Source organism: Leguminivora glycinivorella, chromosome 17 (assembly GCF_023078275.1).
Source record: "Leguminivora glycinivorella isolate SPB_JAAS2020 chromosome 17, LegGlyc_1.1, whole genome shotgun sequence".
Classification (NCBI taxonomy): Eukaryota; Metazoa; Arthropoda; class Insecta; order Lepidoptera; family Tortricidae; genus Leguminivora; species Leguminivora glycinivorella.
In genome coordinates, this window is record NC_062987.1 from 10,246,424 (window position 1) to 10,274,217 (window position 27,794).

Here is a 27,794-nt window from a genome sequence, read left to right on the forward strand (position 1 = left end):
GTCGCGCGATAAACGATAAAATATCAGGCCGTCCCTATCGCACTATTAGTAAGTGCGATAGGGACGGCCAGATGTTTTATCATTAATCGCGCGACTATAATTGCCTGCCTGGTATAGCAACTACGTTACACAAAACCTGTCTTTAAAAATTAAAATAGAATAATACTTAGTCTTTCTCCTTCTTTCCCTGCAACTCCAGGAATTTGCGCTTTTAAGAAGTCCAATTTTACCGTCGCGTCAGCAAATAAGATAATTACATTATATCAAGTTGCCAGTCATATCTTCCTTTATGACATCAGTTCACAGAGAGGAGCGAGTAAACAAGTTGTGCTATTCCTTGGATAATATTCCTCGTAGTTTCATTCAACTTGGCACATATGATAAGAAATATTAAATTTAATATAATAACGTAAACACCGTTTTTTTTATTCATTGTTCAAAAATGCGTTTAGAAATACCGATTTTCACGAGATGCTGTTGCTGTTTCCCTTTGCGTCGTGGAATTATTATTCTGGGATATTTAAGCTTGGTATGTTTATCTTTTTATATTTTAACTTTACATTTTATATCGTAAGTTGTATATGTCAACAACTTAAACCTAATCTCATGGTGTCTCATTCAACTTAAATAGCTGTTATGTTAGTTATGTAAACAAGTACAGTTGGCATTACGAGAGCGCATGAAAAATTAAAATAATTACAGAAAATTGCGATGTTTACTATTCATTATAGTTTGCTTGTTCATTTAAATACTCTATGTACCTAATGTTATTTATCTTCTCAGGTGTTTGCTGTTTTTGTAATTTGGATGGAAACACAAATGACAGAGAACTGGTCGGATGATACCTTGACCTTATTCAGAGGTGCAACCTTCTCTGTTCAAAGATGGTTACCAATTTTCTTGTATTGTATTGAAATTGGATTTATATTAATTCTGCTGGTGGGAGCTCATACGGTTAGTTGAATTAATATGATAATTTGTTTTAGATCATTTATTTTTGCCTGGCCACTGATTTGCTCTTCGCTCGCGTAAAATTCGGAAATTGCCGAAATGCTCCATACAAACCTCCACCCCCCCCCCCCCCTACTTTAGAGAAGTGGGGCGTTAGAAAGAGACAAAAAGTAGCATATGTCACTGTCCATCCCTTCAACTATCTCCACTTAAAAATCACGTCAATTCGTCGTTCCATTTTGCCGTGAAAGACGGACAAACAAACAGACACACACACTTTCCCATTTATGATATTAAGTATGGATAGATAAAAACGCAATAGTTCTTCTCGTTTTAGAGGAGACCTACCCTAATACGTGTGTATTATTACTATGGAATAACGACGACTGCTGCAGCGTTGGCTGTCTACCTGCTCACTATGCCGAGGAGAGAGCAACGCTTCCCCAGCTACTACCTTATCGACATAAGCACTATGTTTATTGGACTAGGTAAGACAAAATAGGCACGAAATTTATCGCATCATTTCAAGCAAGAGCCCAGAACTTTCCATAACTGCATAGTAGCTAGTTCGGTCCGACGGCCATTTTTTTAGGTTATTTCTACATAAGTCCTAACTTACCTTAAATTCTCAAGGCTGATTTTTAAACAGCAGATCTTAGTCTAATATTGTTTGTTTAACACTTCAACTTAATTTTATTGTAAACTTAAGTATTAATTAAGGTTTCCTATATCATTAAAATACTGAATAAGTATATGTTAACAATCATCTATATTACATTATTACAGAATGTTTCTTCGAAAAACTAGTTAATATAAATATTATTTGTGCAGTGAGCCAAGTGTACCTCCTGCTCCTGATTCGCAGCGAGCTACAGAAACCACGCGGAGCCCATCGCGTCAACCACCTAACTGAAGTTTAGGGCAACCAGACTTAGGGCCGGTTGCATCAACCACATTTGACAGACACATCATCGTCACGCAGCAAATGTCTATGGAACTTCCCATACAATAAAATTTAACGAACGCTTTAACGGTGACAGACGGTTTGATGCAACCGGCCCTTATTCCGACATCTACAATCAGCGCGTTAGAAATTTTAGATAATGACAATTTTGTTTGAGCAAACGTCATTTTTGACAATAACATATCCGATTCATACCTACCTAACTAATACTAGTATTTGATATACATTATCTCTCTCTCTCTCTCTCTCTCTCTCTCTTCCACGCTATTAATCCCACATGGTGGTGGGGTCAGCTTTCCTTGTCAACCGCTTCCACTTCGCCCTATCCTTGACGTCGTCTTCGGACACTCTGCACTCAGCCATATCTTTTAGCACTACGTCCCTCCATCTTGTCTTCGGTTTCCCTCTGCAGTATTTGATATACATTATATAGGTATTTAAAAAGTTTACCACCTACGTGATACGTAGCGATCGAGCTACAAAAACCAAGCGGAACTGAAGCTTACGACAACCAGACTTATTCCGGCATCTACAAATGGCGATTTTTACCCAAATCATATCTAGAACTAAACTGAAGGCTAGGGGCAACCATCTGACTTATTTAGACATCTACAATGTCAATTCGATGTCAAGAATAAATTAAGACGCAACAGGAGGGGTCATTTCGAAGCGAAGCCGAGGGGTTACTAGGCCTTATTGGAATTAGTCCGGATTCCTCACGATGTTTTTCTTCACCGAAAAGCGACTAGCAAATATCAAATGATATTTCACACATAAGTTCCGAAAAACTTATTGGTACGAGCTAGGGTTCGAACCTGCGACCTCCGGATTGGAAGTCGCACGCTCTTACCGCTGAGCCACCAGCGCTTAAAATACAACCTGTATAATTAACTAAAATTCCCAATTCAAAAGATAAATTAGTGCCCAGCTATTTAAACATATTACAAGAACCTATTTACCTATTAAGAAAATGATGACGCATTAAGTGTAAATAGGTACACGCTTGGTTGGATGAAAATAAAGGGTGTTATAATTAGTATTTGGTTTCGTGTTTTATTTAATTTAAATTATTTATAAAAATGCAGATAGAATGCGGTGTATTATGTAATACACCGTGTTTATTTTACTCCCGCTAAATTCGACAGGACGTTAGCAGCGAAGGTGGTAACCAACATTTGTTCAGCGGCTAAGTATAGCATGTGTTTTAATATTTACGAGTATCACCTCATTTTAACCTAAAGACCTCTTACTCGTACGAAGTATTGTTAACTCTTAAATTGGCAAATATATATTGGTTACCGTTACCAAATTGTAAGGGTTAATTGCGAGTTATACTACTAAACCGCCGCGTCCGCATCGAAAGTAATTAAGGTTTTTTGGAATGTTCTGCGAATCTATAATGTTTAAAGTGTGACGGGCAACGAGACAAAAAAAATCGTAATTATTATAAGTTGCTGACAATTATCTTCCTTTGAGGAATAAAGTCTGTGCTCGTAAAAAAACGTTAATACTCATTTTAAGTGACAGTTTCAGGAATAACATTTACCTACTTAGTAAAATATTTTTAAAATCGGGACATAATCGCGTATGACTGCATATTATACTGACCTCCAACGTTTCAGGGACGGCCTTGTCCCCGTGGTCTCAGAGAAGGAGCAGGTGGGTGGAGGTTACGCGATTAAGTCTCGATTTGAAAAATAATTATTTACCTACTTATTATGTAATAGTACATTACATCAGAGGCCGGGAAAATGAGGATTTCCGGCCAAGTGGGTATATACGGCCGAGCGAGCGTGCGAGCGAGGTCGGATAGGGATACGAGGCCGGGAATCCGTTTTCACGCCGAGGCATGTATAGTGCTTTTCTCAAACATACAATGAAATAAAAAAAAATGCTCTAAAGGACAATATTTTATAAAAAAAGTTACCTTGCAGGCCTAGGCCTAAAAAATAATATGAAATCCCTTTACAGTCCTCTCGAGATGTTGCGCCCAAAAAGCGATACTTCCCAGCCCATTTTAAGGAACGTAAAGACAATTGATCGATCCGGGCACCATACTCACTTTAGTTTAGGTATATATTCAGGTATTTTTAAATTCATGTCCTTTTTTTGTATATCGTAAAATGGAACGCAAATCTATTAGCGACAGTACGTAGGGTAGTTTCTTCGAATTAATTTGACATTTATAAAAGCCAGTTGAAGGTAGATCGATTTGATGGCTGCTCATTGCCCTGTGCGCAAGCTCGTTCGTCGCGAAAATCAAAAACTCGCTAAAATTGTCGATTGAGGTGATCAAGGCCCTCACCGCGACGTCTCCAGCACCAGCCCGCCATCGCCATTTCATTGCATGTTTGAGAAAAAATATTTTTTTTGCCAAAATAATCCTCATCTGTAGGTAATATAGGTACATATTTTTTTTTCTGTCTTTTGGCCCCTATGAGTGGTTTAATTTTTTCCCTTTCCGCATGGGCACCTTGTAAAGAAAGCACCCGGTATAAGGCACTGAATTTCAGCAGAGAAGACGAATGAGGACATAATAATATATACATAGGCCTGACGTCTGCGGCGATATCAGTGCCTTCGTGTATGTGCCATCGGCAACTAGTGATGGATTGTATAGAGTTTACCGTCAACGGGAGGAAGTGTTCAGGTAAGAATACCGACTTTATGTAAGTACATAGTGTTTTTAAACCCCGACGCAAAACCGACGGGTGTTATAAATAAGTTTGACGTGTCTGTCTGTCTGTGTGTGTGTGTGTGTCTGTCTGTGGCATCGTAGGTCCCGAACGGGTGAACCGATTTAGATTTAGTTATTTTTGTTTGAAAGCTGAGTTAGTCGGGAGTGTTCTTAGCCATGTTTCATGAAAATCGGTCCACTATGTCAGGCGTGTTTTCACAAAAAATTGTGGTGTTATTAAACTATAGGGACCGGACGTTTTCTTTATTTAGCCGATGTACGGTTTAAGATCTTTATTCCCAAAAAGAATTTACAAAATTCACTTACTTGAGAATACAATTTTTTATAACTTATAGACTAACGTGCATTTAAAGTAGGTAGGTTTACAAAAGTTACTTAATTATTAAGGAATATTTTTTTTTACATTTTACAATTAACGTGCAGACAATGTAGTACCTATTAAAATAATCTAAGTTGAACAAACATTTCTTTTTTTTTTTATAATGTGGGTAGAAATAATAAGTTAGTAGCCGGCTCGCATAACTCAACTTTTGCCAAGTAATAATTAGTAACTGTGCTGTAAATATTCTCAATGCTCCCCAAGCACGGGTTAGTTTAGATAATCAAACATAAGAGTGCCTTGCGATTAAGCGCAGTTATTTTGAAGTTTTAGTTCGCGTTATACTGGTTTATCAGTCACTCGTTCGTCATCGGGGCAGTGGGAACGCGATGCTGTACAAAAATCAGCGAGCTACGAAGCACTTAGAGTGGAGTAGGCAAATTATCATATTTAAATAGCAATTGTAAGAATAAAATAGTTAAATTTTATTATGTTATATAAAGATAAAAAAGTTACGTATAATAAAAAGAAATAAAGTATATGGTTGTATTATATTAAGTAAGTTTAGTATTATTTAAATTTTATTAAGTAATTAGTATAGTATAGTATAAATTTAGTTTAGTATTTTATTAAGTAAATTTAGTATATCGTTTAGCAAGTAAATTTATTATTTACGTATTTTTAGTTATATATTTACGTATTCATATTAAGTACATTTTTATGGATATTTATTTGACTTGCTATGTTTATTATACTTTTATATAAGTATTTAATTTATCTACTAAGAATAACAAATATTTTACATTATAAATAATATTATAAATTGAAATATAGGTACTATTTGCTAAACAAATATAGATGTACCGCATTACTAATTAATTATAATATTCTTGTTTTACATAGTCGGTGGTTCTGCTCAGTCTTCTTTGCTTGTAAGAACATTGTTTTTTGTATATGAAGATATTGGTATAATTTTCGGTATGCCTTTTACATATTTAATGCATAAGTTTTTCTCGCCATTAGTTGTTCGAGCTTGGAATTCTTCTTTTACATTTTTTAGAAAGTCTCTCTGGTAGGGCGTTTGGTCTGAATAGATTTTTACATTATGTGTGTTGCTTTTGTTTCTGTTTCGGAGTATGTTTTTTACTGTGGCTTCTGAGGCAAACGTCACCTTTATTGGGCGAGCTTTGTTTTCTATATATTTTCCTAGGCGAAAAAAATGTTGTGGTTCAGGGCAGTCGTTATATATAGATGTTGTAATCTTCTCTATGTCTTGCTTATCAGATGTCTCTCGATCTGCAGCCTCGGGATCTGCTTCTGGAACACCGACTATTATGATGTTTTTGTCTCGGATGGTTCGCTGCTGACATTCTGCTATGAGTTGGTTGTAACTATGAGGCGTCAACGTCAAAGGTGCTTGTTCAATACTTGATCTAAGAGTCTGAAGGTCCTTTTCAATCAGCTTTACTTTATTATCGGCGACAGTTACGGACGTAGTCAAATTTGATACTTCTGTCTTCAATTGGTTCTGTTCGGCACTTATAGAATCTATTCTACTAGATACGTCACCAATTTGATTTTTGACGATACATACCTCCTGGCAAAGCATATCTATTTTTTCGGTTTAGGTTTTACTGGAAGATTTTATTAAGGAAATCATTTCGGCGATCTGAACTTTTAAGCATGCTATTTCCGTTAAAATATCATTAGAAGAATCAGACAGCTTTCGTTTGTTACGATACGAGTAACTTGCTCGTTGTAAATCTAGTTCAGTACCTGCTGCGAGGTTTGGTTGTGATCCGCTAAGTTCGCGGCTGCCGCTAATACCGCCTCCATTTGGTGACCGTAGTACGTAGCTCATTATAGCTCCATGGCGTTTGAGGGATCGAAGTGCACAAAACGGTTTGTCGAGGATGGCGAGATAAGAAATGCACTGATGGTAATTGTAGTTTGACTTTTAAGCTAATTACGATAAAGTTCACAATATAACAACTATAAATTTTATTTATTTCACTAAAACTTTTGTAACACGTCTGCACTGTACGGCACGCTGGTTTCGAAAATATCTAGGTAAGGTCTAGATAGTTTTTAAGAAAAAAAAACCGACTCTTTTGGGGTTCTGGAGAAAGGTACTTGCGAATATTGGATTATGTAGCAATGTATTTATTTTTATTTTTTATTTTTATTATAAAAGTACATCCACATCATATATATTGTAAATTACATAACAAAGAAAGACCGGCATATAAGAGTAAGGCACCTTTTTTAGATCATTTTAATTATAAGTTTTGGCTTTGCGTTTGACTCTGGACCTGAAAAAAGAAGGTTACCAACCTCATTTACGGGACATATGACGGTCTTGCCTTGTAAATAGAAAAATGCTGATATGTTGAAAATATCAACTTTATTTTGTTTTAATATCTGTCATATTACTCCTTGTTATTACAGAATATAACAATGAACATGATTTTTATACTTATTTCAATATGAAATTACGCAACAACGAGCACTAGACGGTCTTTCCGTACTCAGCGTGTGGGGACGGTCAATCCGCCGAGCCTTAAAAAAGTGATTTTTTTCACATAAGTTTACTTTAATTCACCAAAGTATGATAAAAGCTGTGTAGAACTGTAGAATATAAAATTTGCTAACCCATGGGACAATGCGGATCCATACTAATTTAATAGTCTAGTTTTATCCACTCAAACTTTATTTCAAATAAGTAAAGTATGCCGGTCTTGTCCGCACTGACCTTAATGCTATTTTTGAAAAAGGACGGCTAGTAATTTTAAAACTAGTGGCAGGTAATGACCACTCGTTTCCGATTCTGTTTGTAGAATTTAAATCGCTAGTAGTGGAGATATTATTGAACGAATTTCACGAAATCGAATGGCCGAGATTCAAAAATCGGCCCCCAGGATCGAAAGACCTCGTGATTCTGAGTATGAATAGCGTAAAAAATACCCATGTTACAAAAAAAGTGTGGTGGACAACTATGAAAAAAATGGCCCAAATACCTATTTCAATTTAACTTTTATTTCGTTAGTCGTTATTCTCACATAGGCTGGTTTCTCAAACACAGTCGTTTAAAACCATTTACAAAACAACAAGACAAACAAATGACAGCTAAACAATCAGTCTTAGCAGTCTTAACTATGTGACAATCGTTGACGCTACGTGGCGATAGCAATGCAGTCTGTCTCTGTCGCGTCATATAGGAGCAATAAGAGAGCTAGCTAGCTTACGAAGCCTAAGCTATTGCAACTAGTTGAAGCCACTAAGACATCTGCATAAACTATAATAGCCTTCATAACCCCATCATCATTGTCGTTGTGCCATTGAATCATTATTTCTATGTCGTTACGGTAAACAACATACAGAATTACTTTTATATGACATACTTAAATAGCCTTGCATTTCTTAGTATAGTCACGATACTACCTTTGAAATAATTTGTATAGAACAACGAGTACTATAGGATTCTATGGTTGATGGTATGAGAACAATGTGTCAATATTATTGTCAAAATTGAATGGTCCTGAATAATCCTGACATGCTGAAGAAAAGGTTTTACATTAAAACAACTGGATTTAGGGTTACCTTAAAAATAAATCATTACTTATTTAATAATATTATGATCCTAATAATTATACATGGATTTTAGTCTGCGCAATTACTACATGGATAAATAAAGGTGAAAAACACTATGCTGTCACGCTGTGCATATGTCGCAGCAGTAAGATAGATAAAGCCGTTATATAGTTATAACCCTAGGGATATAATTATATGTCGTAACATAGTTAAACGAAAGCGATTAATTGCTATCTTACTAGGAATATAACTATAATACGTTACTAGTTTAGTCATATAATTATATGACTGGATTAAGTTTAGTAAAATGATTGTAGGCAGGAGTGCGGCGGTGCGGCGGAGGTATAGATATAAGCCTAGGGATATAATTATATGCCGTAACATAGCTAAACGAAAGCGATTCCTTACCATCTTACTAGGAATATAATTATAATACGTTACTAGTTTCTTAGTTATATAATTATATCACTGGATTAAACTTAGTCTAGGGATATAATTATAATACGTCTCTAGTTAAGTAATATAGTTGTATTACTGGATTAAGTTCAGTAGTATAATTGTAGCAGCGTAGTGCGGGGGTGCAGTGGAGACGGGGGCGGGGGCATACCCGCTACCACAAGGTAGTCGTTCGGCATCAGTTGTCGTTCACGTCACGGTTGCGTTTTGGGCATTATTATTTATTAATTTTCGCCACTTTTTCTGTGATTCGTTATGTTACGGCATATAATTATATCCCTAGGGTTATAACTATACCTCCGCCGCACCGCCGCACTCCTGCCTACAATCATTTCACTAAACTAGTCATATATTTATATGACTGGATTCAGTTACTAGGTAATACGTTACTAGTTTAGTCATATAGTTATATGACTGGATTCAAACTAGTAACGTATTATAGTTATATTCCTAGTAAGATAGCAATTAATCGCTTTCGTTTAACTATGTTACGACGTATAATTATATAGGGTTATAACTATATAACGGCTTTATCCATCTTACTGCGACACATACATTACCAACTTAAACTTTCATACAATTTGCGTCATAGCTTCATATTTATTTCAAAGCATCTGTTTCCTAGACCTGTGAAACTGTAGGTAGGTACATTTGCATAACAATTTGAATGGTATATTTATCATCTGCGTGAAAAAACTACTGCACCTGCACGTGTGCATACATGTTTCTGAAATGCAGCTAAAAATTTATATTAATGTGAAAGAAGCGAATTCTTACATTACGAGTATAGGTACCTACTTCACACGGGCGGCATTTCTATGATTTTAATTTGATGTCCAAATTAAATCTTTGTTACTATAACTTAAGTAGGTACCTAAATGTTAATGAAATTGGGTAAACGTTGGCTTATTAAGATTACTCAAATATAAATACAAATACAAATAATAAATATCTACGTAAGGTGCAGTGGAGTAAATCTCGACTGATGTAACTGGTCCATTTTTTTCATGTTTTACAATGTTTGCATTATTAAATAGAATGTCCACCTGTTATATATGGTAGGCGTGTTCAGTGGATACACGTAGAACTCAACATCATAGTGTAATAATGAAAAAACTGGATCAGTTACAATTTTCCCCCAGTCGAGATTTACCCCGCTGTACCTTATAATTATCATGGTTTCTGCTAGAGACTCGTAAACACAATCAACACCCTCACTTCCACTGGTGACCAAGCGCCGTATTTTCACCCTCCGACCTCTATTTACGCCACATAAGTGTCGCTTAAAAACTTCAAACCTGGGTAAATCCATTCCGCTTTAAGGTTGAAAACATAAAAAATACCTTATAGCAGAATGGATTTACCTAGTTTTGAAGTTAAGCGACAGTAGTTTTGGTTTGTTCCCTAAGTATAATTATCATACAGAAATACGACTATATGACTACGCGCCATGTTGCGGAATTTCATTAGAACTATTTTCTTCTTTCTTATATACTGAACTGTCACCGCATACATCAGAATAACAGCGCCCTCTGACAATAGTCATATATATATTTCTGGGTGGCTAGCCGAATGGCACAATCGCTCACGAAACGCTCACGAAACGAAGCGTTAGTAGATATATATCGCGCTTGCGTATTGGCGCGTCAGCGGCGTATCGCTTTCGTTTGGCGTCGGAGAAATGCCATTCGGCTACGGGGCCTGGTCAGGGCCCGTAGCCGAAAGGCATTTCTGCGATGCGAAACGCCACCGAAACGCCGCAGAAATGTAGGCTGGCTCTGTCGCGCCAATCAATACACAAGAGCGATAGAGATAGATAGCTAATTAGCTACGAAAGAGATATTATCGTGAGCGTTTGTGCATTCGGCTACGCACAGGCACACAGGCTTTATGTATTCAGGAAACGTTAATAATATGTTCGGACTGTAACTAAACAGATTCCCTTTTTAACCCCCGACGCAAAAACGACGGGGTGTTATAAGTTTGACGTGTCTGTCTGTCTGTGTGTGTCTGTGTGTCTGTCTGTGGCATCGTAGCTCCCGAACGGATGAACTGATTTAGATTTAGTTATTTTTGTCTAAAAGCTGAGTTAGTCGGGAGTGTTCTTAGCCATGTTCCATGAAAATCGGTCTACTATGTCGCGGTCAGGGGTTTTTTCAAAATTTTAATTTTATTTTGTTTTGTCGCAGTGGACGAGTCGACGCCGCGCGACACTACCCTGAACGCGTACCTGCGCTACACGCTAGCGCTGCCGGGCACTAAGGCTATGTGCCATGAAGGCGGTTGCGGAGCATGCATTGTGTCTGTGCGCGCTCGGCGCGCTTCGGGCGCTACGGAGACGTTTTCTGTCAACTCCGTACGTATACACACACACACACACACACACACACACACACACACACACACATATACGCTACTCCATACTGAAGGTGCGTGCGTTATGGAGTAGTTCATCGTGCGTCTCGCGCGGGTCATGTTTGACCGCGCGGACAACTCCAACTACGAGCATCTTCGAGGGATCGTGCCCCACTACACACGGCCACCAGACAAGCGCAAAGCTCGGGACCTGCCCCGAACCCTACTACACTTGGACACCAACACAGAAGAAGAAGAAGAGGACAACACCCCCACACCACACTGAACACCAACATCGCCACCACCACCAAGCCCACGCTAGCCCGAGCTGCCGGTCGCCCTCACTGCGGCCCCAAACCTGGCCCCGCTCAAACGGCATCACCAGGCTAGGGGTCGCGGGGTTGCATAACGGCCGGTAGCGGTAGGGCTAGCCATCACCGGATCGCCTAGCCGTCCACAAATAGACGGCGTCAGACCGCCCCACATGGATGGGGCGCGCCCCGACATAGCCCCCATAGCGCCCAGCGCGGAAGGGGCCACTCACACCCCAGCAGGGGTGTCGAACGACAACTCACTCACTCACTCATACCGGGCACTAAGACTATGTGCCACAAAGCCGGCTGCTGAGCGTGCATGTCTTTGAGCCTCTGACGCTACGGAGATGTTCTCTGTAAACTTCGTACGTACACATATCAATCATACCACACGCTAATCCACATTGAACGTACCTGCGTTCCATGCTAGCGCTGGTGCCTGGCCAAGTAGGTACATGTGCCATGAAGGTGCTGGCATAGAGTCTATTGACGTCTACGAGATGAACCACGTGCTAGGTACGAGTACTTCATATTGAATGCACTTACCTATCAGGCTATCCCACGCTACCAGGTACCAACCAAGACAATGTTCCTCCAGCAAGATTGGCTGTCATATATCCAAAACTTATGCAAGATTTTTTCTGCAACACACTTTTAACTGTCATTTATCATTAATCACAAACATTGTGGTACTCTTCTGAACTAATACTATTGCAGAGAAGGTGAAAAAATTACTTGTCGTTGTATTCTGAAAACCCACTTTCTGACGTTTGTGACACAGCCTTCAAATTGACGACATCTCAAAAGCGCAAATTTTGAAACGTACCGCCTGCCGATTCAATTTCCTGCTTCCAGCTCAATATCTAATATAAGAACCCGTTTCAGTGTTTGGTGCTGGTATTTTCCTGCCACGGCTGGGAGATCACGACGATCGAAGGCGTGGGTAACCGGCTCACCGGCTACAGTGACGTGCAGAAACGCATCGCAGCTTTTAATGGAAGCCAGTGCGGCTACTGTACGCCGGGATGGGTCATGCATATGACTAGGTATTCCATTCGTATTTGCCTCATTCTTACATACACTCTTCTAGGCGTAATTCGTAAAGGTACAATAATGTTACAAAGTCTTTGCAACAAGTGCAAGCAAACATAGAACTTTTTGAAACGTATTTATAAACAGCATTGCAACTAAACTTATGTCAACTTTTACCATGAAGGTATATAATAATTTGGCTTACTTTGTGGGGGCGGCGCCTGTTCAAGTGTCTAGGTTACTTATACTTCCGTGCAAAGAATATAATACTCACTAGGAGAAGAACGCCAACTCCATACAAAAAAATGCCCCCTTCCAATGATAATGTTTCAGTCTGCAGGACAAGCACCTAACGATGGCAGAACTGGAGCGGTCCTTCGGCTCCAACACCTGCCGCTGTACTGGCTTCAGACCCATCCTGGATGCCATGAAGTCCTTTGCTATAGACGCCAGCGCGGACCTCTGCCAGAAGGTTAGTGCTGATGATGTTTCAGGACAAGGTGGCAAACTGGGGCGAATCCAAAAAGGCAAAAGAAACTGTTCTAATACCATTTAATCCTTTCATAGGTGAACGACATCGAAGATCTCAAGATTTGCAGCAAAACCAACTCCATCTGTGAACGCCGCTGCTCCGGATTCAGCGAGGGCAGTGACTGGAGCGTCATCAGCGACCACATGGAGTTAGAAAAGAAGAAGATCGAGAAAATAATCTCTTTCACTTTTGGGAACCAGAAGTTTTTCAAAATTTTTGACGAGGACGACGTGTTTGATCTGCTGAACAAGTATGGCGTGGATTCGTATATGTTTGTGGATGGTAATACCGGGAAAGGTGAGAGCGCAATATTATGTCGGCCGAAAATATTTACTACCTACGTTGTTAAAACAACCAAATAATAGTAATTTTCGGTAGTTTCAAAATGAATGTATTGTTGTAAAATGTATAAAATGTATTGTATGGAACCGGATTTAGATGAAAAACTGTTACGGCACAGAAACGGTTAATTTTTATTTTGATACAACAATGAGGATCACTTTAATTGGCAAACACGCTAACATGAACTGAAAGTCTAGATGCTAATGCGCGCGAAACAGCAAGACGAATGTCAAAGTGCACAAAATGAAAATCATAAGTGCGCCGGTCAACAAGGCGATGCACGATGGTCGATAACGCTCGTATTGAAACCATTTTAAACCCGAAACAAACACATAATTTAGAATCGAAATGAAATTTAAACAGACTAATTTCGTTTTTGCAATTTCTAACAAATATGCATTTATTTATTTGAGAATGAATAGCTAAATAGGTACAATTGCCGCTTATAGTGACTTGGGTATTTTTATACGAACAGCATGCACTTTCGTACAGAACAGTGACATTTGGTGCAGTGGAATTTCTGATGATGGTCAGAACCGAACTCCTCAAATCTGAACGGCACGCTTATAGTAACTTTGGTATTTTTATAAGAACAGCATGCACTTTCGTCCAGAACAGTGACATTTGGTGCAGTGGAACTGCTGATGATGGCCAGAACCAAACTCCTCAAATCTGAACGGCACGCTTATAGTGACTTTGCCATTTTTATAAGAACAGCATGCACTTTCGTCCAGAACAGTGACATTTGGTGCAGTGGAATTTCTGATGATGGTCAGAACCGAACTCCTCAAATCTGAACGGCACGCTTATAGTGACTTTGGTATTTTTATAAGAACATCATGCACTTTCGTTCAGAACAGTGACATTTGGTGCAGTGGAACTGCTGATGATGGCCAGAACCAAACTCCTCAAATCTGAACGGCACGCTTATAGTGACTTTGCCATTTTTATAAGAACAGCATGCACTTTCATCCAGAACAGTGACATTTGGTGCAGTGGAATTTCTGATGATGGTCAGAACCGAACTCCTCAAATCTGAACGGCATACTTATAGTGACTTTGGTATTTTTATAAGAACAGCATGCACTTTCGTCCAGAACAGTGACATTTGGTGCAGTGGAACTGCTGATGATGGCCAGAACCAAACTCCTCAAACCTGAACGGCACACTCATAGTGACTTTGGTATTTTTGTAAGAAAAGCATGCATTTAAGTTCAGAACAGTGACATTTATTTAGTTATGTTTGTTAAGCATATGTTTTGAAGTCAAAGTTTGTCAAGCTTCGATTTCTTATAATATAATCGGATTCATGAGGACGTCCCCTTGGGGAAATAAAGCCATATGTGACTATATGCCCAAATTGATTTTATTTCGCAAAAGTTACACAAATGCTCTATACTATTCAAAACAAAAATCCTTTTTTTTGTATCTTCATTAGTTTGTGAAATAAACCAAGCGAAAACCGACGCATGTGATTAGTTGAACATGAAACAAAGCCACTTCCGCACATCCGTCGTTATTTCCCGTTGCTACCGCGAACGCCTTAGCTGCGCACGCGGCGATTTAAAGTCAGTTGCGTCAGTGTCACCGGGCGAGGAGGATGTTTAGCGAGTTATACGAAAATTGCCAAACATGGATAAAGGAAATACTTTTTGAAATTGATCGTTAAAATAATATTATTACAAAACAATTCATATTTATCCATCCAATTGTCTTACTGCTGCAAACAAGAGTGCATTTCTTTAGTTTTTTTTACCAATATAGTGAGACTAGATTAGATTAGATAGAAAAGCTATAATTGTATCATGTTAACACAACTATAATTATGTTTTAGAAGACTTTTATTTTTTGTTTTTTACCTAAGATCTCGTTTTTACTTTTGTTAATTTAATCGGAACCTTAATAATGTTTTAGAAGACTTTTATTTTTATTTTTTATTAAAACTGGTAATTTAATCATTTAGTGACTTAAAATAAAAACTAACCAATAAAACAGCTGTTATTATTGCACTTGCGTCCTTCCTCTAAAATATTATTTCAGTAAATAAAGATGCATGTACACATACTTCATGCAGATATTCATGCAATAAGGACGCATGTTTACTTACGTCTACTGTAGCTTGGGACAATAAAGTCGGAAGTACACATGCAACCCACTATTTCCGTAAATAATTAAATAATTAGAATAACTTCCATCGTATACCATAGAGAACGTTATTATAAGAACAATTGTAACTTTTCATAAATCTAGCATTAGGCAAAAAAAAGTTATTTACGAATGTTCATTGACAAAATCTTTAAACCTCTCTCCTGAAAAGTTGTCACTTTGCAGATGTGGCTTTATTTCCCCAAGGGGACGAGGAATTGAGGAAACTCCTCAAACCTTAACGTTATACGTATATTCATTTGTGTTTCCATCTAATAATTAAAGCATTAAAAGCAGTTTTAAAAAATACTTACACATTTCTACATAATCCAACATTCGCAAGTAGCTTTCACCAGAACCCGAAAGGCGACGGTTTTTTTTTTCTTAAAAATTATTATGGTAACAAAAGGTGATACGATATAAGTATTTGGCGTTTTGGCTGTAAAAACATATTCGATGCTGGTTTCTTAAATAAAATATAGGTACATTAGGTGTCTAAATTGATCTAAGCTAAGATTTTTTTTTTTTTTTTTTCAGGAACGGTTGAGACATTCGAATATCCCCGAATCTTAATAGACATCAGTGCAGTAAAGAGTCTGAAAAAGTACGAATTTGACCAGAATTTGATACTTGGCGCTAACATGGCACTGGAAGATTGCATAACTCTATTTAAAGAAACCGCAAAGTCTCAAACTGAATTTTCGTATTTGGCTGAATTTGTAAAACATTTAGAGCTTGTAGCACACATTCCCGTTCGAAAGGTAAGACCAAAAGCAAAAGAAGGGAACGGGTAAAGGGACTATAAGTACAGGTAAGGTACGTCCATAGGTAAGGTAGGTTGTCGACATGCTACTGCCCTTTACATAGATGCCCTGCTCCTTGCCATATGCCACAGCTCTGTGAGTCTGGAGTCCGCTTTAACAATGATCTAATCGATGGTACCCTGCTCACCCTGTACCTCTTTTGTTTTGACAATGCGGTGACCGGTGACTTATGTTTAAAGATATTATGACATTGAACAGTGACAGACACTCGGCCTTCTACTTCATCTTCTGCTTTTTCTTGACTTGACTTCTATGCCTTACAAATGCAACTTTGTTCCAGGAGAAAACAAAAGACAATCGACGTTCCGTACATTTTATGATTGTTCTTGCAGATTGGTTCCTTGGCCGGTAATTTGATGTTGAAGCACGAGAACCCTGCATATCAGTCCGACGTGTTTCTGCTTTTGGAAGCGGTTGGAGCTGTCGTGGTCATCAGTAAGTACTGAAATCTATACTCTTATACCTATATTTAATTTAATAATAATAAGAGTAAGGTAAAGGTGTTGTGGAAGGGAGAACGCCTTGTTGATACTTTAGGTAGCAAAAGGTGTCGCAGAAAGCAAACCGAGACTGGAACCTCAAGTGGTAAATATAAGCTTTCTATAGCCAAAAAATATGGCAGGTCGTGCCGCTCGCCGCAATCATGAAACTCGCAATGTGTAAATCGTCAGCAATAGACGCAAAGGCCTGTGATGATGATGATGTTGAAGGTGTAACAGTACCGTAGATTTTTAAGACTCTTCCTAAAGCTGAGATAGTCGATTCGAGAACTCACGTGCGAAATTCATTACTACTGAATACTCAGGTAAATAATTCGTTAGTGCACCTGGTTAGTGAGCAAGATATTAGTTATTTGTTAAACAAGAGTGCAAAGTTGTATTTTAACGCCGAGTGCGGAATTGAAAAACGAGCAAGTAAAAACATTCCATAGCTGAAATAAAAAAAAAATCCATAGCTGAAATATAAAAATTCTAAAATAGAATCCTGAAATTGACGAGTTTTCCAACACACGAGAAGTAAAATACATTTGCACCCGTGTGTAACACAAAACTTTTCACCTCACTATAGTGAGGAAAGTACAACGCAAAAAACGCGTTTATCACTGCTTCCAGTAATTCCACAGGTGGTAAATCAACTTCATCTAGATCATCCACTTTTATCAATTTTAAAGCAGACAATTTGACTAATATTCAAGGTCAAATTACTTTATACACTAGTAGATAAAATGCGTTTTTACCCGTTGGCATTCTAGGATCATACATGTGTTTCCGAGCTAGTGAGGGGAAAATGTACATTATCTCGTTGTTTACTCATTGCTATGCTTCGTTACTTATATAAGTACAGAATGGTGTAATAATTCACCATAATGTGATATATTATGTAAATTGCATAATAGTTATTTGTTATACAAGGGGGCAAAGTTGTATTTTAACGCCGAGTGTGGAATTGAAAAACGAGCAAGTGAAAGGATTCTATAGTTGAACCACGAGCAAAGCGAGTGGTTCGAGAATAGAATCCTGAACTTGCGAGTTTTTTAACACACGAGAAGTAAAATACATTTGCACCCGAGTGTAACACAAAACTTTTCCCCTCACTATAGCGAGGAAACTACAACGCAAAAAATGCGTTTATCACTGCTTCCAGTAGTTCCACAGGTGGTAAATCATCTTTATTACTAGATTCACCTACTTTTATCAATTTTAAAGCAGTTAATTTGACATTATTCAAGGTCAAATTACTTTACCCACTAGTGGATAAAATGCGTTTTTACCCGCTGGTATTAAAGGACAAAACACGTGTTTCCGAGCTAGTGAGGGGAAAATGAGTTTTTAAAACTTGAAATTCATGTTTTTGGTTTTTAAGTAAATAATCTTGCAATTCACTTAAATATTCATGGTGGCTTATCACTGTTGTATTTTAAAATTTGTTTACCAAAGAGTAACCGATAACATTGAGTGTTTTCTTTACAATGTCCACAGAGCGGAGTAACGGGAATAAGAAAAGTCTTTCGCTGTTAGATTTTTTGAAGTACGACATGCGGGGTGTGCTTATGGTGGCCATAGAACTGCCTCCATTGAGCAGCAAACATGTGTTTAGAAGCTATAAGGTACTAGTATAGCCAATATAACGGTCTCACAGCGAAGAGTCTTGACCAACATCTTGAGAGACTCTCACTAGGTGGTCAAGGGTCAGATGCAGAAGGCGGTGATCTTGGACACGGCGCGGATAGTTCGAGGGTTTCTCTCTCTGCCGGCAGCTTGGGGCCCTGCCCTGCTGCTGGCGGCAACCTAGGTTAGGTTTTTATTATGTGTTTATATTGATTTTGGAAGTGTTTTTATATTTTATTTTTATATACCTAATTAATTAATTATGTATATATTGTAAAAATCCTAGCCTGGATAATAAAAATAGCCAATATACAATGAATGACGTGGTTAATCGTGGTCGTATGTGTAAAGTAGATACAAGAATAGAAAATAATGCAAAAAGGTATATTATTAAAGAAGTCAACTAGAGACAGTTTAATTGTTTAGCTGCAGTGTACAATATGTACTTTCATACCTAATTAACATAACATAGGGACATAACATAGGGTAGGGGTTGATTTTGAATTGTTTTAGCTTTTGGTTTTTTGGTAAATAAATTATTTTTACATAGGGACTTAACAATTTATTGGTAAAGTATGGGTCTGTCACGTGTAGTATATGGTTCACTGACTTATTTCTTTCTTTATGCATAACGTCTATAGCTTTGAGGTCGCAAAGTTATTTTGGAAAACCGACTGAGGAGTGTCCGAGTAGAGGTCCCGCCACGCCGAGGCACAGCCTCCGACTACGCCCGACGCGCCGCCGCCGCCGCCGGGTCGTCAAAAAAGTCCCACCGATCTCCTAATTTCAGACTAAATTTGAATAATGTACTATTTGAGAAAAACCTATTGAATTTTAATGTTTCAAAATAATGACCTTCACGCTGGCGGCGCTGCGCCACGCCAGTGGAAATGCCGGTGTTTTAGCCTGCGGCGCGGACCTCTATGTCCGAGTCAAAAGCTTCAGCTCAGCTGGTCCACAACGACTCCCTAGTGTGACAGTGTTACAGTGTTAGTGGGACAGTGTTATCCATCAATCATAACAATAAAACTTATATTCGGCAAGTAGGTCACAAAGGCTCTTTTATACGTCAGTGGGCACAATACTTGGAATATACATAGGTACGTTTACTTTGCATGAAAAAAATTTATAAGTAGATAGAAATACAACAGCTGGGTAAACTTTACATTAAGTACTTTACACTTCAAAATTAATAAAAATAACAGAAATCTCTGTAAATAATGATCCTATTCTTATATCTCTAATGACATGTAGACAAAACTTTATTTTTGCCTGAAAATTACGAATATTTTCAGATAATGCCCCGAAACCAAAACGCCTTAGCCATCGTCAACGCAGCGTTTCTCTTCAAAATCAACCCCAAAACGAAGGTCATCGAAGATGCCGTCATCTGCTATGGAAATATTTCTCCCACATTCGTGCATGCAAAAGGCACTGAGGCGTTTTTAAAAGGGAAAATGGTGTTCAACAATGTGACCTTGCAGGCTGCCATCAAGATTTTGAGCAAAGAAATCGTGCCTAAATATGATCCGGCACAACCTTCTAGTGATTTTAGGAAGAAGCTGGCCATTGGTTTGTTTTACAAGGTTAGAATAAAGTAGAAATAAGTACTTTGTCCGCTTTCTATTTTTATATCTTTATGTCGTACCTAAAGACAATGATTAAACGTTGGTTATACCTAGGTATATGTATGGGTAAGTAGGTATAGTTTGACTAAAAGGGAAAGTGAAATTGTCATATTTTTCGCTTTTTCGGTTTTGGGTACTAAAACATGTAAACAGTCTCCGTGGCCTATGGACAACTGTGTAGCCGGCACCAACACTTCGCACCTTTGTTGCGCTCTGGTTTTTTCTTTAGCTCCAAACAATCTTCCTCCCAAATATTTAAATATCATTTCAACGTGGAACTGGAAAGTAACAAACAGACTGAGCTTTTTAGGTATTAATTTTCTCACATGCGTGTGATTCTCACATGTAGGTTATGTGTATATGTACTATACGTACAATTGTCGTACATGATTAGGTACGCATTTCTACTAAAAAAAATATTTTCACAGTTGGTATAAGAGACCTTATTAAAATGCTAATTTGCAGTAATGACGTGTGTTAATATTTTTGCCGTATGTATACTTAATGCAAACAAAATATTTTTGCATTTCCTGCAGTTCCTATACGCACATTTATTATAAGTATGTAGATAATATTGAAGATAGGTGCTATGTAATGTATTTACCTATTTGTACCAGTGTGGGAAGGTTTTGAGCAGGCTTGACCAGAATTACAGAAATTTACGTATGCCTTCACGTCTCCAGGTGATCTTAAATATCTGCCCGCCCAACGCGCTCAACCCTCGCTACCGCTCAGGCGCCACCCTTGTCCAGCGGCCTTTATCCCACGGCAACCAGGAGTTTCAGACTGACTCCTCACTGTACCCGCTCAACCAGGTATTACGAACACCCTTCGCTTATCCAGGTATCCTGACGGATAGCCCGCCCAACGCGCTCAGCCTCGCTACCGTTCAGGAGCCGCTCTCGTGCAGCGACCTCTGTCCCACGGCAACCAAGGGTTCAGACTAACTCATCAATGTACCCGCTCAACCAGGTACGAACTCCCTTCGACTCCTCCTAAGACTGTAAGGAATTGATAATCATCATAATCTGACCAGTTCCACCGGCCGTAACTTTTACCAAACGCAAGTCTCTTTAACTTACCCTAATTTCTCAAGTTACAGCCGGCGGAAGTGGTTAGGAAATGATGATTATCAATTCATAATAGTATTTTCTAACACATATAATACAGTGCGTAAACTTAATAAGGGCGATAAATCAAACCAGGCATACAATTCAATATTGTTATCATTAATTAAAAGGTGTTTTTAAGTAACTCTTAATTTTCAGGCCATAAAAAAATTTTGAAAAATTTTCCAGCAGCAATGTACCTACATAAATGTAAATGTGGTTGCGATGACAATCAAGAGCGTTTGTGCGCGACAGAGCCAGACTAGCTTTCGCTGCGTTTCGTTTTCGTTTCGCGTCGTAGAAATGCCATTCGGCTACGGGCGGCTCTTGCTATAATGTCACTATTTTTTTTTTCCAGCCCGTGACTAAGCTCGAGGCCGTGATCCAGGCGGCAGGCGAGGCCAAATACGCCAACGACATCCCGCCCATGCCGAGGGAGGTGTTCGGGGCCTTCGTACAATCCACTGTGCACTCGGGGGAACTCGTGTCGGTTGACAGTCGTGATGTCTTGGTAAGTACTGAGAGAAATAAAAGATACAGAATTCCCAGGGTCCACACAGAGCGAGGCACGTAGCGAGGCAATTTCCTCGCGCGGCAAACGGGTTATGTAGACGTGCATCAGCGCAGGCAGTGCGCGTTGCATCTACACCTACATTGGACTTTTGCGGCGCACGCACATTACCTTGCGACGCACCTTGCTCTGTGTGGACCCGGCAAATAACAACTGTAATACAATGACAATAGGTACTAAAAGAATTTAATTCAGGTAAAGTCACATAGGTGAAGGGACTGAAATATTACTTTTAACATATTGTATTTACCTACCTTAAGTATTAGAAATAATTAATATTCACAAATTATTTCTAATAGCAAGAAAAGACACAAAAACCGGTGTCCTTGATTTTGTTTTTGCACTTTCACAATTAGGTACCTATACTCTTATATATATTGTATAAATAAATGAAACACCTGTAACAACACAGGAAATTATGCTTATTAGTCTTGTTTGGAAATGAAATTTCGAATTGTTCAAAAACATCACATTACTTACGGTACTCTTGTTTGGAATATGATCAAGCACTATTTTGTGAATGCATCATTATTTAACATTGTCTCCAAAAATTTGTGTCCATTTGAGCGCCCTATACAGAACAGATTTTTACTTATCAATTTCCTTGGTAAATTTATTGCACCATTTTTTATTGTATCTGCATAAAAATACATACATACATACAATCACGCCTGTATCCCATAAAGAGGTAGGCAGAACACATGAAACTACTAAAGCCTCAGTGCCACTCAAATAAGGGGTTGAAAGAAAACGAAACTGTGACATTGCAGTGACAGGTTGCCAGCCTCTCGCCTACGCCACAATTTAACCCATATCCCATAGTCGCCTTCTACGACACCCACGCGAAGAAAGGGGGTGGTGAAATTCTTAACCCGTCTGCATAAAAATGAGCAATTATTAAGTGCGTTTTCACATTATCCGATCCGATATCGAACGTAGGATCGATATCCCATATATTTAAGCCACCATCTTTGATTTTTGCCATTGAAATCCTTCCGACATCCGATATCGGATCGGATTACGTGAAAACGCACTAACACTAAAATATTTGATACTTTATTTCAGGATATAGAAGGAGTTATAGCAGTGTACACCGCCAAAGATATTCCTGGCGTAAATTCCTTCACCGTACCAGGGTTCCAACTGCTAGATGAGGAAGAAGAAATAATCGCCAGCAAAAACATCTTATTCTACGGCCAACCCGTGGCGATCGTCATTGCCACCTCAGAAGAATTAGCTGTTAAAGTCGCCAAGAATGTAAAAGTGACTTATAAAAATGTTCCATCATCAGCTCCCGTGCTAACTATAGACCAGGCAAAGAAGGATAGTAAGAGATACGTCCCAAACGACTCAGCCGCTATTAAGCCTAAAGGGAAAGGGGATGATGTGAAGAAGGTGATAAAGGGCGTATATGAGATAGAGGGGCAGTACCACTATTACATGGAGCCGGTGACGTGTGTTGTGGTTCCGGTGGACCAGGGGCTGGAGGTGTATGACTCGACGCAGTGGATGGACCTCACGCAGAGGGCTATATCGCGATGCTTGAATATTAATGAGAGCGAGTAAGTAGGATAATAAAATTGACTATCGGTTTGATCCTGTAGGCATCTAAGGCAAGATGGAAACTGTTTGCGCTACAACAACGAAACGATCTTTCTGTCACTCTTTCAAAAGTTCCATATTAGTGCTATTGGCAGTCAGTTTATCATTAGGTACTTGTCGTTGTAATAGCGCTAATCACTGATCTTGGTTAGGTCTATAGAGTATTATGTAATTATAAGATATACAATACATATAAGCCAAGGCAAGGCAGATTCTTGCAATCACCCTTGATCAGTGTTTTCTAATATCATGTACATAATGTATATGTAATTTGTTACCCATCAGTGTCCATCTGAAAGTCCGTCGTATCGGCGGTGGCTTCGGCGGTAAGATCAGCCGCAATGTCCGCGCGTCAACAGCTTGTGCGCTAGCCGCCAAACTGCTCAACACACCCTGCCGATTCATAGTGCCGCTGCAGACCAATCTGGCCACGGCTGGCGGGCGACTGCCCTGCCAGTGCGAATACGAGGTGAGTGAGAACTGAAAGCAGCTTTACAGAATAACATAAATCAATCTGCTCTGCCGATTTGTGATGCACTGCCGGCTAACTAAAGTAACTATGTTTGACGCTACGAGGCGATTGAAATTCAACTTTCTGGCTCTATCGTGGCCATACGGAAGAGCGATAAAGAGTTTTCTTGGTACCCTGGACGCGAGTAATGCCTGAGCAAATAAAACTGCGTTAGAATTTTCAACACTTTCACAAGTTTTATATAGGCAGATAGAAACAAAATGGCAGATTTGCACAATATTATTACACTTATTTATATTCATTCATTCTTTCCCATTTTAGGTGGGCGTAAATGATGATGGCAAGATTCAGTACTTGAATGCAACAATCGTCGAGGACAATGGTTGTTCCAACAACGAGACTGTCCTATCTTACGCTACTTCGGGCTTTACTAACTGCTATGTGCCCGACTACTTTGACGTCAAGATGGCCGCTGTCACGACGGATACACCGTCTAATACTTTTGCGAGAGCACCAGGTATAATTAATAATAAGTAATGTTCTCAAAAAGTACATTATAAAAAGTGTTTTATATTTTAAAACGTGAAAAATTTACAATGATAAACCTCTTAGTAGATATGATAATTATACCTGTTTCTGGAGACCTGCCGGAGGCTTTACCAATTTTAAGGCCGGTTGCAGAAACTCTCTGTCACCGTTAAAGCGTTCGTTAAATTTTATTGTATGGGAAGTTCCATTGACGTGCTGCGTGACGACGACGTGTCTGTCAAATGTGGTTGATGCAAGTGGCCTTTAGTGCATTAATGGTATTATTTTTTGTCACAGGCACTTCCGAGGGCATGGCCTGCGTTGAACACATCATGGAACATATCGCCTTCGCAGTCCAGAAGGACCCGACCGACGTGCGCATCGCCAACATGCGTACCGATGACAATGACCTCCCCACGCTCATTGAGATGTGGAAGAAGGAAACCGACTACGAAAAACGCCTACAAAGCATCCAGGAGTTCAACAAAGCTAATCGCTGGATGAAAAAAGCCATTAAAATCAATATAATGAGTTTCCCAGTAGAATATTATGGGAATTATTCGGCCATGATATCGATTTATCGAGGAGATGGCACGGTGACTGTGACCACGGGGGGAGTTGAAATGGGCCAAGGCGTCAACACCAAAGTTGCCCAGGTTGTCGCTTACAAACTAGGAATACCGCTGGAGATGGTTACCGTCCTCCCGAATTATTCATTCACGGCTGCAAATAATGTATTTTCTGGTTCTAGTATTGTCAGTGAGTGCGTTTGTTACTCTGCTCTCAAATCATGTGATACTCTGATTGAGAGACTGCAGCCTCTTCGGGAAAAAATGTCGAGCCCATCTTGGAGTGCGTTGATCAAGCAGGCTGGGGATGATCAGATCGATTTGACAGCGACCTACATGATGACTGACAAGGAAAGCGACTTGACTGCGTACAGTGCGTTTGCTGTGGCCATTTTGGAAGTTCAGTTGGACGTCTTGACAGCTAGATATGAGATCTTGCGCTGCGATATATTAGAAGATGTCGGATTGAGCGTGAATCCAACTATTGATATTTCACAGGTAAAATATATAACATTTCGTTAAGAGCTACTTTATGGTATTACTTATATAATTTTTCATAAACAATAATACTAAAGTCGTTAAAACTCTGCAATTTTAGGTGGAAGGCGCTTACGTTCAAGGCCTAGGTTACTTCACTACGGAAAAACTAATTCGAGATCCGCAGACCGGTCGGCTGCTCAGCAACCGTTCCCTCACCTATCACGTGCCTCTGGCCCTGGACATACCTGCAGACTTCAGGGTTAAACTGAGGTTCAACTCCAAGAACACAACCGGAGTATTAGGCTCTAAAGGTATGCATTAAACTGAAGTCACTTCCTTTGCCTCTTTACGTTCTAATTGTGAGGTTCAAGCCCTTAGGTACTTATTGTTTACAGTTGGCTCTCGACAAACCTGCTCACATCAGGCTGAGATCCTAAAAAGTTTGCATAGTCCAGGAAACCCTTTTTGTAACGCTAAAAACATTACGCTGCGAAACATGTAAACGTCTCATTCAAAATTTAAGTGTTTAAAACATTTTTTTTTGTTTAAATTTCTCGTTATTACAGCGGTAGGGGAGATGGGAATTTGCACGGCGCATGGCATCACGCACGTGCTGAGGCAGTGCATTCACGAATCCAGAAGAGACTCAAAATACGATACCACGAACTGGATCAATATTGGTAAATTATAACACAATTAATCATCGTCCAGCCTTAATTTTAACGTTACCTACAAAGCATGCATTTTGTGTAAAAAAAAACCTAAATTTTACGATTTTTCTATTACAGATGTTCCATACGACGCGGAGTCAATTATGAAAGCTCTAGATGTCCAGCTGGAAGAATTTCTTATTACATAAGTAATAACTAGTCGTCAAAGCGGACCCCAGGCTTCCATGAGCCGTGGCAAATGCCGGGATAACGCAAGGATGATGATGATGATGATAGGTAATAACTAATGAGGCCATCGATCGGTACAAATATTTAGTATAGTCAGAAAATATTTTTAGTATAATACCTGAACCTAACCTACCTTTGTCACTATTACGAGTACATACACCGTGTCTTTATTGAATTCCGTTAACTTAGACATATGCTTAGATCCATTATAGGAAACAGAATAGCATAAGTAGTTAGTTTTTTTTTAATTCGTAACCTTTTTGCCTGCGATAGATGTTACATCAATAATTGCTGTTAAGAAACGGGCTTTGTCTTCGATATGCGATTGACACGTCATTGTTTTGACACTTACTTAGTGTGATTTAATTGTAAAGCCCGTTTCTCAATCGGCAATTAAAGTAACATCTATCTATGTATTATGATTATCCCATATTAATATATTATTATCAGAGATCGGATTTTTGTGCGTCATCTCATACTAAAAGTCATTAAAATGACGTAAGTCACTAAGAATGTCGCAAATCCGTCCGATCTCTGATTATTATAAATGGGAAAGTGTGTCTGTTTGTCCGTCTTTCACTGCAAAACGGAGTGACGAATTGACGTGATTTTTTAAGTGGAGGTAGTTGAAGGGATGGAGAGTGACATAGGCTACTTTCTGTCTCTTTCTAACGCGAGCGAAGCCGCGGGCAAAAGCTAGTTGATTATAAATATTCCAAACACATACCTATGTACATATAACCTCATAATGATTTGAATTTGTGTTATTGTAGCTTTTACCCGCGGCTTCGCTCGCATTAGAAAGAGACAAAAAGTAGCCTATAATGTCACTCTTCATCCCTTCATCTATCTCCACATAAAAAATCATGTCAATTTGTCGCTCCGTTTTGCCGTGAAAGACCAGCAAACAAACAGACACACACACTTTCCCATTTATAATACTAGTATGGATTAATGGCGTTCTCAAGTAAAAGGTATGATGTGATACCCTGATGATTAAATGAACTTGTATCTTTATACGAATTATGTACCTGTGAGAGCATCCTTATTCTTAAATGATAATGTGGTATCATGTCCTTGAGAATCACAGACAGGACCAGTTGCATCAACCACATTTGACAGACACAACACAGGCGACTATGGAACTTCCCATACAATAAAATTTAAGGAACGCTTTAACGATGGCAGTCGCTTTGATGCAACCGGCCCTTAGTACGTGCTACCTTATGATATAGTTTGAATGTAACATAGCAATACCTATGAGTAAAATTATCATAACTTGAAAGAAAACGCATTTTTATTTCA

General features: G+C 38.9%; 1 protein-coding gene across 4 annotated transcripts; it reads left to right on the top strand.

The window, feature by feature from the left end:
* The first annotated feature begins 225 nt into the window (after positions 1 to 225).
* Positions 226 to 26,920, top strand: LOC125235336 (aldehyde oxidase 4-like). 4 transcript variants are annotated; one of them, XM_048141871.1, is made up of 20 exons: positions 226 to 529; positions 784 to 954; positions 1,289 to 1,439; positions 11,169 to 11,335; positions 12,534 to 12,694; positions 13,014 to 13,152; positions 13,248 to 13,509; positions 16,237 to 16,460; positions 16,856 to 16,958; positions 18,503 to 18,630; positions 19,927 to 20,217; positions 20,943 to 21,074; positions 21,727 to 21,879; positions 23,005 to 23,501; positions 23,827 to 24,010; positions 24,335 to 24,530; positions 24,839 to 25,608; positions 25,709 to 25,901; positions 26,157 to 26,270; positions 26,379 to 26,920. In XM_048141871.1, the coding sequence occupies exons 1-20, from the start codon at positions 443 to 445 to the stop codon at positions 26,447 to 26,449; spliced, it is 4,194 nt and encodes a 1,397-aa protein (XP_047997828.1). In that variant the 5' UTR covers positions 226 to 442; the 3' UTR covers positions 26,450 to 26,920. The 4 variants fall into 4 exon arrangements, with proteins under 4 accessions (XP_047997828.1, XP_047997829.1, XP_047997830.1 ...); XM_048141872.1 differs by lacking the exons at positions 226 to 529; positions 784 to 954; positions 1,289 to 1,439 and adding an exon at positions 4,424 to 4,565; XM_048141873.1 differs by lacking the exons at positions 226 to 529; positions 784 to 954; positions 1,289 to 1,439 and adding an exon at positions 4,877 to 5,364.
* The last annotated feature ends 874 nt before the right edge of the window (positions 26,921 to 27,794 follow it).